The sequence below is a fragment of the Cololabis saira genome, chromosome 2 (genome assembly GCF_033807715.1).
Source record: "Cololabis saira isolate AMF1-May2022 chromosome 2, fColSai1.1, whole genome shotgun sequence".
NCBI lineage: Eukaryota > Metazoa > Chordata > Actinopteri > Beloniformes > Belonidae > Cololabis > Cololabis saira.
Window position 1 is genome coordinate 56,719,668 of NC_084588.1, and position 12,195 is coordinate 56,731,862.

At 43.9% G+C, this 12,195-nt stretch overlaps 1 protein-coding gene across 2 annotated transcripts; it reads right to left on the reverse strand.

Moving 5' to 3' along the window:
• Window positions 1-1,344: 1,344 nt before the first annotated feature.
• On the reverse strand, window positions 1,345-9,474 carry LOC133422026 (G2/mitotic-specific cyclin-B2-like). 2 transcript variants are annotated; one of them, XM_061711893.1, is made up of 8 exons: window positions 9,342-9,474; window positions 7,424-7,552; window positions 6,421-6,705; window positions 4,889-5,047; window positions 4,242-4,478; window positions 3,915-4,055; window positions 1,894-2,004; window positions 1,345-1,811 (listed from the first exon to the last, which is right to left on the reverse strand). In XM_061711893.1, the coding sequence occupies exons 1-8, from the start codon at window positions 9,363-9,365 to the stop codon at window positions 1,704-1,706; spliced, it is 1,194 nt and encodes a 397-aa protein (XP_061567877.1). In that variant the 5' UTR covers window positions 9,366-9,474; the 3' UTR covers window positions 1,345-1,703. The 2 variants fall into 2 exon arrangements, with proteins under 2 accessions (XP_061567877.1, XP_061567885.1); XM_061711901.1 differs by lacking the exons at window positions 1,345-1,811; window positions 1,894-2,004 and adding an exon at window positions 2,872-2,935.
• Between the last annotated feature and the right edge of the window lie 2,721 nt (window positions 9,475-12,195).

Here is a 12,195-nt window from a genome sequence, read left to right on the forward strand (position 1 = left end):
AATACATAATAATGGTTAACTATTATTACACTGTTAATTAATGCTTAATAATGCATTAATTAACTGTTTATTAATGCATTAACTAATATGCTAATTAATGTTAAGTAATACATAATGGTTATTTAACTATTATTAAACTGTTAATGCTTAATAATGCATTAACTAACGTTAATTAAGGGACCCTTATTGTAAAGTGTTACCTTTTTTTTTTTTTAAATGTGCCGCGCGCCCAATGAAACGGTGCGCCGTATTACCTGTATTACGGTAATGTAAGGTGGACGGCCACCATGAGAATGGTAAAGGGAGAAGGGGGCGTGTGAAGCACAGGCGGAAGAAATGAAAATTGAACATTTACATGGAGGTCCGTCTTGGTGCTTTCGCTTCATGAAACGGTGCCAGCGCAGCAGCAGCGCCCGGCGGATTATATGGAAAAGATGGAGTTTCCGCTCATTCTGCAGCTGAGACATGAACATGGACAGGTGCCGCTCACGTTAGGTGAATCACACGGTGGAGTTAACAGGGACCAGCGCGGGGGAGTGGACCGGGACCACCGCGGTCGGGATCCGCAGCACAACGGGGTATGAAAAGTTTATTTACTCTTGTGCTTGCGTGCCACGCTGATGGACAGAAACTGCCGGCTATGGTGATTTAAAAAAAAAAAAAAAGCGTTGCCGAGACTTTTCCAGCCAGAGTGAAATGAAAAGGGCTGGTGGCTGAGACAGGTTTATGTGCAGCGACCCGGTGTTTTTTTTTTTTTTATTCTTTAATGCGGAAACAGAAGATGAACCTTTGAAGGGTTTGATTGATGTGAAAAGTGAAATAAAATATCTAAATAAGTTTTGCTCCCTCTATTTTTAAATAAGCACACTTGTGCGTTTTGCGGCGCGCGTGTGTTTTGCGGCGCGCGTGTGTGCAGCTCCGTGTCTGTAGACGGCGTGCCGTATGTGTGTTTTAAATCCAAAAATTACACACAAAACTGAGGGTGCGCCTTTTCACACGGTGCGCCGTATGGTCGTGAAAATACGGTATGTTGCTTTTCTGTGCGGGTGTTTTTTTTGCACCTTGACACTAGGTATTAATACACAGTGTGAAAATCCTTTTTTTCCTCCTCCATCCCAGTGTCATCCTTCCTCTAAAAATGATGTCCGTATTAAAGGAGCCATCGGTGTAAACCGGAGTAAAGTTCTCTCGTCTGATTTATGTCTGACCTGGAAATAAAGCTTTTTCTGATTCGTCCTCTATTCCATTAAGTTTTCTTCCTGGATATTAGTTTTATCTGCAGCATAAACCGGTTTGGTCCCGTCTGCTCCTTCAGAACCAAAGAGCACGAGGAAACATTCTGGGCTTAATTAAAACATTTATTCAAACCAGAACCACAAAAAATAAAAACAGATCAAAGCCGGTCGTACTGGAGCACCGGGCCGGCTGCAGCCGGTCGTACCGGAACACCGGGCCGGCTGCAGACGGTCGTACCGGAGCACCGGGCCGGCTGCAGCCGGTCGTACCGGAACACCGGCTCCGGCTGCAGCCGGAGCCGGTGGGTCAAAGCTTAAAAACACATTTATGTAAAAACGTAGAGTATCTCCTTGACGGGGAGTAATAATTATCTCCCGTAGAGGAGGTAATAATCATCTCCCGTGGACGGGGAGGTAATCATCATCTCCCGTAGGAGTAATAAAGTGCCAGTGAAGGTTCCGTTCGTCTCAGTCCTGCAGCAGCGGAGCCGCCATGTTCCTGATCAGGGAGGACTTGAGCTGCAGAACCAGGCTGATCCGGAGCAGCTTATCACTCTTGTACTTGTTCCTGACGGCCTGGGGACGGAGAGACATGGGGGTTAGAACAGAGAGATGGAGGTTAGAGCGGGTCCAGGGTTTGGGAGAGACCACTACTCACCAGGAAGTTGGTCTTGGACTCGTTGACCATCACCACGTTCTTGGCCATGTGCTGCATGATGGGCTTCAGGTGCTGCTCGTCGTAGGAGGAGTAGTGCTGCTGCACGGACGACTGGGGGAGAAACATTAGTCTTTAGGAGGAGTAGTGCTGCTGCACGGACGACTGGGGAGAAACATTAGTCTTTAGGAGGAGTAGTGCTGCTGCACGGACGACTGGGGGAGAAACATTAATTAGTCTTTAGGAGGAGTAGTGCTGCTGCACGGACGACTGGGGGAGAAACATTAGTCTTTAGGAGGAGTAGTGCTGCTGCACGGACGACTGGGGGAGAAACATTAGTCTTTAGGAGGAGTAGTGCTGCTGCACGGACGACTGGGGGAGAATCATTAATTAGTCTTTAGGAGGAGTAGTGCTGCTGCACGGACGACTGGGGGAGAAACATTAATTAGTCTTTAGGAGGAGTAGTGCTGCTGCACGGACGACTGGGGGAGAAACATTAGTCTTTAGGAGGAGTAGTGCTGCTGCACGGACGACTGGGGAGAAACATTAGTCTTTAGGAGGAGTAGTGCTGCTGCACGGACGACTGGGGGGGAAACATTAGTCTTTAGGAGGAGTAGTGCTGCTGCACGGACGACTGGGGAGAAACATTAGTCTTTAGGAGGAGTAGTGCTGCTGCACGGACGACTGGGGAGAAACATTAGTCTTTAGGAGGAGTAGTGCTGCTGCACGGACGACTGGGGGAGAAACATTAGTCTTTAGGAGGAGTAGTGCTGCTGCACGGACGACTGGGGAGAAACATTAGTCTTTAGGAGGAGTAGTGCTGCTGCACGGACGACTGGGGAGAAACATTAATTAGTCTTTAGGAGGAGTAGTGCTGCTGCACGGATGACTGGGGAGAAACATTAATTAGTCTTTAGGAGGAGTAGTGCTGCTGCACGGACGACTGGGGGGGAAACATTAGTCTTTAGGAGGAGTAGTGCTGCTGCACGGACGACTGGGGGAGAAACATTAGTCTTTAGGAGGAGTAGTGCTGCTGCACGGACGACTGGGGAGAAACATTAGTCTTTATTTCAGTCTTAAGCCTTTACAAGTTAAACCATTCTTACAAAAAGTAAAATAAACATTGCGTTTGCCGAAAAGGTGTAGGCTGAAGCCGTAGCTTCTACCCTTTTATCAACTTATCTGAAACATTAGCATTAATCCGTGAAACAACGCATAAAGACAAAAATATAAAATTGACATTTCACATTCTAGAACGTTTGATCTTCTGGCTCTCAGTGAAGGCGGACGCTTTTTCTGCTCCTCTCCCTCCCTATCTGCCCTGCTGCTGCTTTTGTCTCGTCTTCAGAGTCTCTCCTTTTCACTCCTCCTAAACTCTACAATCATGGAATTGATTAACTGGTCTGCCGGACGTGGCTGAAGGATCAAGCAAGGTGATCAACACTCAGACTTTAACGTTGGGGGAGCAAAGCCGTAAGCTGGATGTGATTCTTGAACAGAATCTCAGGCTGGCGGCGTCTTTGAGCTCATTGGTAAGATGGATAAGACCTTGGAGAAGTTGGAAGCTCGGCTTGGCGGGAATTTATCACAAATGCATCTGATTGGAGTCGCCATTGATGAACCAGAGACTGAAGGCAGACGGAAAATTACTGGGCTGTCCGTTTTCAATATAATTGTTGATTCTATAATCTGGCCTTGACAGGGCGGTTTTGGCCGAGCATCTGGTCACAATCTCCCTGGTGGAATGTAAACTAGGTGACTCTGCCCCCACTAGCCCCCCCCTCTCAGGAACATCTGTGGACCTGTTTCAGAACTGACCGAGCCGTCTGATAACATCAAGGACATTGGCTGAGGAGCAGCTCTGAGCGAGTTCACGGACTTACTGCTCACACACACTTACTGATAAGCAAATAGCAGTGACCAAAACAGCTCCAACAACTCCAGAACTCACCCAGGCCCAGCAGCTTTACTGAATATTGCTAGGAGTTTTAGAGACCTGGGGGGGGTTAGAAACCAGAACTCACCCAGGCCCGGCCCCGCAGCAGCAGCTGGGACAGACACAGAGCAGCAGCTGCCACCTCAGACGGACGGTAGTGGACCATGTTGTAGTCCAGCAGGGTCAGCTCCAGCAGGTACTTGGACAGGGTGTGGGTCTCCACGTCGGCCTGGGGGGACAGAGGTTAGAGGTCAACGTTAGAGGTCAGGGGTCCAGGTTAAGGTTTGCTTTTAATGTTCCATTTCAGACCTCAGGAAGAAAAGCTGCAGTTTAGCTGGAGCTAATGGGGATCCAGATAAAACTATAAAGCCTCCTGACCCCGGCCACCCTGGACGGGGTTAAAGGTCGTACTCACCCCGGCCACCTTGGAGGCGCGGCGCAGGAAGTGTAGCGGCAGCGGGCGTCCCAGCTGGAAGTGCAGGCTCTTCAGAACCTGCTCCTCCATCTTCAGGATCTGAGATTTGCTGAAGGCGTTGTCTGTGATGTAGGAGAAGTCGCCCACGTCCGGCGCGTACATCTCCTCGTACTTGCAGGCGATCAGCATGGCCGTGACGCCGGCTAGCTGGAGCCGCCGGCGGGAGGTGGGACACACCTGGGGGGGGGGGACACTGTTAACTAGAGCTGAAAAACAAACCGTTAGCCACCTGCAGCCTCCAGCGCGAACATCTCCTCGTACTTGCAGGCCACCAGCATGGCCGTGACGCCGGCGAGTATCAGTCGACTTTCAAGGCATAAAAAGCAAGTTTTTGATGCTTTGAAAAAGGTCTATGACCGAAACGTTGGCCTAATAAATAAGTGAACAGTGAGAGGAAAGTGTGTGGGAGTTTTCTGGTTAAGTTCGGCTGCTGTTTCCCGTTTCCTCCTCCGGTGCAGATTTCTGCAAATCCATGTGCAAGAATTTTCCACCACGGTTAAATCTGAAACTTGACCGGTCTGGGCTGTCGTTCCCTGCAGGAAGCGGTCCAGGATGGGGGTTTAGGACCAGAATGGAGGAGTTCTCACCTGCAGGAAGCGGTCCAGAAGAGCCACCGTCAGGTACAGCGTCTCCTGCAGCAGCTGGAACTTGGCGTGGACCTGGACCAGCCAGTCCACCAGCAGAGCTCTCATCCTCCCCGTGATCTCGTAGCCCTGCATGTAGTCGGGCCTGATGGGCTGCTGGACCTGGGGGGAGAGGAGAGGTTAGGAGGGGGGACCAGGACCAGGTCCAGGACCAGCAGAGCTCTCATCCTTCCGGCTCTCGACGAAGGTGGACTCTTTTCTGCTCCTCTCCCTTATCTATCTTCCCTGCTGCTGCTTTTGTTTGTCTCGTCTTCAGAGTCTCTCCTTTTCACTCCTCCCAAACTCTACAATCATGGAATTGATTAACTGGTCTCTCAGCACAATTGACCACATTTTTGTGACCAGAAGTCAGGGGGTAAGGGAGCCCTCCTGCCCCGATGGGACATGTTTAGCTGGATACACAATGGATTCCTGGAAACATTGGAAACCGTTGTGTTTGGTGATTCTGTCTGTCGAGGACGTTGAAGATGCTTCATAATTGGATTTATGATAGCAGGATTTCTCTTGATCGGAGGAGGGGGATTCCTGGTCTACCGACAAACGCGTAAGTCGTCGACAGCTGTTCTGGCTCTTTCAGAGCTGCCGGACGTGGCTGAAGGATCAAGCAAGGTGATCAACACTCAGACTTTAACGTTGGGGGAGCAAAGCCGTAAGCTGGATGTGATTCTTGAACAGAATCTCAGGCTGGCGGCGTCTTTGAGCTCATTGGAAAGATGGATAAGACCTTGGAGAAGTTGGAAGCTCGGCTTGGCGGGAATTGATCACAAATTCGTCTGATTGGAGTCTCCATTGATGAACCAGAGACTGAAGGCAGACGGAGAATTACTGAGTCTGTTTGCAATATAATTGTTGATTCTAGAATCTGACCTTGACAGGGCGGTTTGGCCGATCGCTCTGGTCACAATCTCCCTGGTGGAATGTAAACAAGGTGACTCTGCCCCCACTAACCCTCCCCTCTCAGGAACATCTGTGGACCTGTTTCAGAACTGACCGAGCCGTCTGATAACATCAAGGACATTGGCTGAGAGCAGCTCTGAGTGAAGTTCACGACTTACCGCCAAACACACCTACTGATAACCACACCTCCCTCTTATCAGCCCCCCCCAACAGTCTCCGGGTTTCGAGTGCCACGAAGTCGCGGCGATCACTTGGATGTGCCCCCTCCCCCCCCCCCAACAAGTCTTGTGATGTCTGTTGGTGTTTTTGCACCTTGATACTGTGTATTGTATTATACTCAGTGTGAAGATGCCCGCCCCCCATCCCAGTGTTACCCTTGGAAAAACAGGCGCATAAAACCATGGTGTCGCCGCAGGTGTATCCGAAGTCAAAAACAGTTTTTCTAAGGTGACTTTAATAAACCTGATTCTGCCCGTGATCTTGTAGCCCTATATGCTGCACCTGGGGGGAGAGGGGGGTTAGGGTGGGGGTCCAGGACCAGGTCCAGGTCTCTAGGGGGGTCCAGGACCAGTCCTCACCTCCAGCGTGTGCAGGTAAGCGTAGATGTCCTTCACGTAGTCGGCGCAGAGCTCGGGCAGGTGGGCGTCGTGCTCGTCCACGTCCTCCACGGTGGCCAGCAGGGCGTGGGAGAAGGCCTGGCAGAGCCCCCCCTCGTCGGCCTGGGGGGCCAGGAGGTCTGGGACCTCCGGGACCAGGTCCTGGGGGTCCTGCTGGTCCGGGGCCTCCGCCGGGGCCTTGGGGGCCTGGACCGGGACCAGCTTCTTCTGGGCCGCCGGCCGGGACACGGCCTTCCTGACGCCCTTCTGTACAAACAACACGGTTTAACAGGTTTCCAAGCATTTAAGGTCAAATTCTCAAGGGTCATTTTCTAAATCTTCCAGCACCTTAATCGCTGGGGTCAAAACAGGAATATATAAACTCAGAATTATCTTTATTACAATTATGTTCAGTGTATCGTGCTGTAAACATCTGGTTATGTTTCATCTTACTGATTTTATTTCTCCTTGTAATAAACTAGACAGTCTGATCCCAATTTGGTGAAAGACAGTTATAATTTCAAGCATTTTAAACGCAAATCCAAGCACTTTTCAGGCCTTGAAACAACATTCAAGCACCTGTAGGAATCCCGAGTTATAAATTCAAGCCCTTAAACCTAAAATGCAAGCACCTTCAAGGATTTAAAGCACCCGTAGGAACCCTGTAAACTACAGTCTGATCCCAATTTTGTGAAAGACAGTTAATTCAAGCACCTTAACTAAAATTCAAGCACCGTAACTAAAATTCAAGCATTAAAACCTAAAATTCAAGCATCAAAAACTAAAATTAAAATCTTTCAGGCCTTGAAAACACTGAAATCCAGGATTCCAGGATTCCCAGCACCCTGGGGAACCTGGTTTGAAGGTAAACAAACACCTCAGCTGCTTGGTGGGGGTGTGGGGAGGGGTACCCATGGGTGCAGGGGGTCTAGGACGTACGTGTGTGTGTGTGTGTGTGTAGGGGCACCCATGGGTGCTCTCTCACCTGCTTGGGCACCGCCAGGGTGTTAACGGCCGCCAGGTTGCTGATCTCTCCCAGGGCGGCTCTCCCCGCGGCCGGGGCGGTGGGCCCGCCCTTCAGCACCCTAGGGTGCGGGTTCTCGGTGGCAGGGTGCTGCAGGGACACACGGCACGGTTACCAGTACAAATACTTACTTAAGTAGAAATGTTGGTTATCTATACTTCACTGGAGTAATTATTTTTCAGACGACTTTTTACTTTTACTCCTTACATTTTCACGCAATTATCTGTACTTTTTACTCCTTACATTTTAAAAACAGCCTCGTTACTCTATTTCATTTTGGCCTTTAAATAAAAACTATCCAGTTAAATTGATTTAATAAAAACTATCCAGTTAAATTGCTCCATCCGGATAGAGTGAATTTGGTTGTGGTTGTTTCAGATGTTCTTGTCCAGTTTTGTTCTTACATCCGTTCCCTCAGATTCCTGCAACTAAACTTGGATGTACATTCCAATAAAGGTTAGGATAAATGATAACATGAACGTTTGACTTTTTGCACCATTACAATACTTATTAGGAATGGGTGATATTTTACCGTTCACGATATACTGTCAAAAAAAATTCCCCACGGTAAGAATTTCCCGTTGATGACGTTTGTGTAACAAACATGGCGGAAGGAGCTCGTTGTTAAACGAGACTCCAGCTCCGTTATCTGGAACTGGTTTGGATTTAAAAAGAAAGACGAGGAGCAAACATCTATTATGTGCAGAGTCTGCAAAAACAGAAGGAAATGGTTGTTACATTTTGATATAACGTTTGACTATTACGAAAATAATTTGCAATAGTATCTAATTTGTGGCATGTTCCAACCACGGGTTAATTTGCACATTTTATTTATATTAGAAGAGGTCATCACTGATTGGGTTTTATTTGTCAGGTTGTATTTTTTTCTACTTTGTGATTTTATAAGCTAGGAAAACTTGAAGGACAAATGTACTTTTGCTGTTTCACTGTTATCCCACTGTTTAAGCCATGCAGTTTGAATAAATATTGAATCTGTTCTTACATTTCAAACTAGTTTCATTTGAGTCATTCCAGTACAGGTGTAACTCATTTAATTGGTGTAGTTTAGTATCTTTTATAGCAGTGATTTGGCTCCAAAGACTGAATGTGGTGATAGATTTATAGTTACAAAGATGGAGTTGAATTGGTATTTTTTTTATCGTCATAAATGCCAGAAATTATCGTAATAAATGTTTTAGTCCATACCGCCCATCCCTAGTACTTATAGGAACTAGTCATCATATCTGCTGCTCTCTGAAACACATGTTAATGCTCAATAGTACACATATATGCTTCTTTAATATATTTACATTAACACATGTTAATGCTCAATAGTACACATATATGCTTCTTTAATATATTTATATTAACACATGTTAATGCTCAATAGTACACATATATGCTTCTTTAATATATTTATATTAACACATGTTAATGCTCAATAGTACACATATATGCTTCTTTAATATATTTATATTAACACATGTTAATGCTCAATAGTACACATATATGCTTCTTTAATATATTTATATTAACACATGTTAATGCTCAATAGTACACATAAATGCTTCTTTAATATATTTATATTATACTAAGATGCTTCATTTTCAATGGCTTTTTCCCCTTACATTACTTTTACACTTATACTTTAAGTAGTTTTGAAACCAGTACTTTTATACTACTTGAGTTGATACTTCAGGAGTATCTTCAAACTAGTATTTTCAAACTTCTACCTGAGTAATGAATGTGAATACTGAAGACACGTCACGGTGACGTCACAGCCACCCAGCAGCAGCAGCTTAGCTTAGAGGAAATAAACGCAGCTACCGCAGCCGTCAGGGCCACAAACACGACACAGACGGGATCAGATCACACTCACCACGGCGTGGAGCTCCATGGACATGTTTAGAGAAGGAACTGCGGCGGAAAAACGAGGAAAAGTCTCGGTAAAAGCAGCAGGAGCGAGAATCAGCGAGCACTTCTGAACTCTGACACAGCGGCGTTCAAATAGCGCTCCGGACGCGCTGATTGGCTGCGGAGCGGGCGGAAACGGCCGCTGATTGGCTGCGGCTGCGGGCGGAAACGGCCGCTGATTGGCTGGCGGGCCGGTGACGTAGCCCTGCTGATTACCCAACGAGACGCAGCTTTGCGGCTTTTAAAGTTGACAATAACAAAAAACAGAACTGTATTTAAAGTTTATTAAGTAATTAAAGTTTATTTCTAAAGCAGGAGAACGTCACAAGGTGCAAAAGAATAAAGACAAAACGAAAAGATACAAACTGTTGTTTTTCTTCAAATAAAATGAACACAAATAATTTTTTTAATGACTGTTTTTATATATAAACAATATATAAAAAATATAAAAAAATACAATATATAAAAAATATATATATATATAAATATTAAAAATATATAATATATAAAAAAATATACAAAAAACATCCTGTAAAATAAAGTAAGTAGAGGTAAAACATCATGTTTTAGGTAGAAATATGAAACACTCAAACCGTGTAAGTGAATGTACTTTATTTCTGCTTAAACATACAGATAACAACAGATAGTTGTTTTACACACAATCAAAGGTCCGTGGATAGTTTTTAGTACAAATATGTTAAACTAAAGTTGTGATTCTGTTCAGATATTTGATAGAAATGTGAGTTTTTGGCATCTCTTTCCACCGTAAGTCCGAACAAACAGCTTACAATAGTTTCTATCTTTATCTTCTGCTTTTTTAACATTTGTACTTTTTCCTCATTTGAATATATTTAGTTTATCAGTGAGTTTATTAAGAGATGATTGTATTTCCTTCATACTTTACCAGGTAAATGCTCGTGGGGGGGCAGGAAAACTCAGTAAATACACCATTTAGAGGAGACTTTATTGATTATATTGATTATCAGAAGCTTCATGTTCAACAAACGACACAAAGAAACTACCGTCCTCTCTGGCCCGTAGTGCAAAAGACCAGGAATAAAACAGAAGAATAAAGAAAGAAAGAAAGAAAGAAAGAAAGAAAGAAAGAAAGAAAGAAAGAAAGAAAGAAAGAAAGAAAGAAAGAAAGAAAGAAAGAAAGAAAGAAAGAAAGAAAGAAAGAAAGAAAGAAAAAAAGAAAGAAAGAAAGAAAGAAAGAAATGCAGGCAGGCCCTGGATCCCTCAGTGGGTTCAGTGGGTTTTCCTCTCTATCTTCTTTCTAAATAAAAGCATTAGAGCCACAAAAACCTTTAAACAAAACAGTCCAGTTATTGAAAAGAATAATTACAGTATTTACCAGATTCAATAGAATAAGAGATGAATAGATGTGAATGCCTGTCAGCATGTTGATCAGCTGGAGGATCTTCATGAATTACTGAACATCCCATAATAAAACATATTCATTAATTACTGAACATCCCATAATAAAACATATTCATTAATTACTGAACATCCCATTATAAAACATGACAGTAATCTGTCTAGACCAGGGGTCGGCGAACCGCGGCTCTAGAGCCACACGCGGCTCTTTAGCGCCGCCCTAGTGGCTCCTGGAGCTTTTTCAAAAATGTTTGACCTTTTCTTTTTCCTTTTTTTTTCTTATTTTTTTCTTTTTTTCTCTCTTTTTTTCTCTTTTTTTTCCTTTTTTTCTCTTTTTTTTCTTTTTTTCTAATTTTTTCTTCCTTTTTCCTTTCCTTTTTAATCTCGATATTTCGACTTTTTTCTCGACATTTTGACTTTTTTTTCAAAGTGCATAAAGAAAAAAAACATCTTCCCCCAGTTCTAACTAATATAGAAACATCAGCATGTGTTTCTTCATTCTAATTCTGATACAAGACTTTTCATTTTTTGCGGCTCCAGACATATTAGTTTTTTGTGTTTTTGGTCCAATATGGATCTAAAACATTTTGGGTTGCTGATTCCTGGACTAGAAGACACAAACACCTGGATCAGTGCAGGATCAACAACTACAGGACTGTCTCAGAAAATTTGAATATTGTGATAAAGTTCATTATTTTCTGTAATGCAATTAAAAAAACTAAAATGTCATACATTCTGGATTCATTACAAATCAACTGAAATATTGCAAGCCTTTTATTATTTTAATATTGCTGATCATGGTTTACAGTTTAAGATTAAGATTCCCAGAATATTGTAATATTTTGAGATAGGATATTTGAGTTTTCTTAAACTGTAAGCCATGATCAGCAATATTAAAATAATAAAAGGCTTGCAATATTTCAGTTGATTTGTAATGAATCCAGAATGTATGACATTTTTGTTTTTTTAATTGCATTACAGAAAATAAAGAACTTTATCACAATATTCTAGTGTTCTGAGACAGTCCTGTTTATTTGTCAGAGGGCAGAATTTGACGGAACAGTTTCTTCGGGGGCCGGACCCTCAAATAAAAATGAAATAAAAATCACATTTTGGCATAACATTATTATTTGCTGTTTGTTGTTTATATTTATTTATTCATTTATTTATTTATAAGGCATTTTTATCCTTTCTGAGTGAAATCACCTAAACCTCAGTCGTCCAGCAGGAGTGATGGATATTTACCCTCAACTCCATTAAACCAACGTTATTTATAGAAAAACCAACACCACGGAAGTGACAGGAAAAGCTTTTTAAGGTAAAACTTCTCTCAAAGGCCATGAAACAACACGCTGACGTGGAAACTAGATCCTTTAACGATGACTGGACTGAAAAGTCTGTATTTATCAAACCAACATTCTGAAACGCGTCGCCTGTTTGAC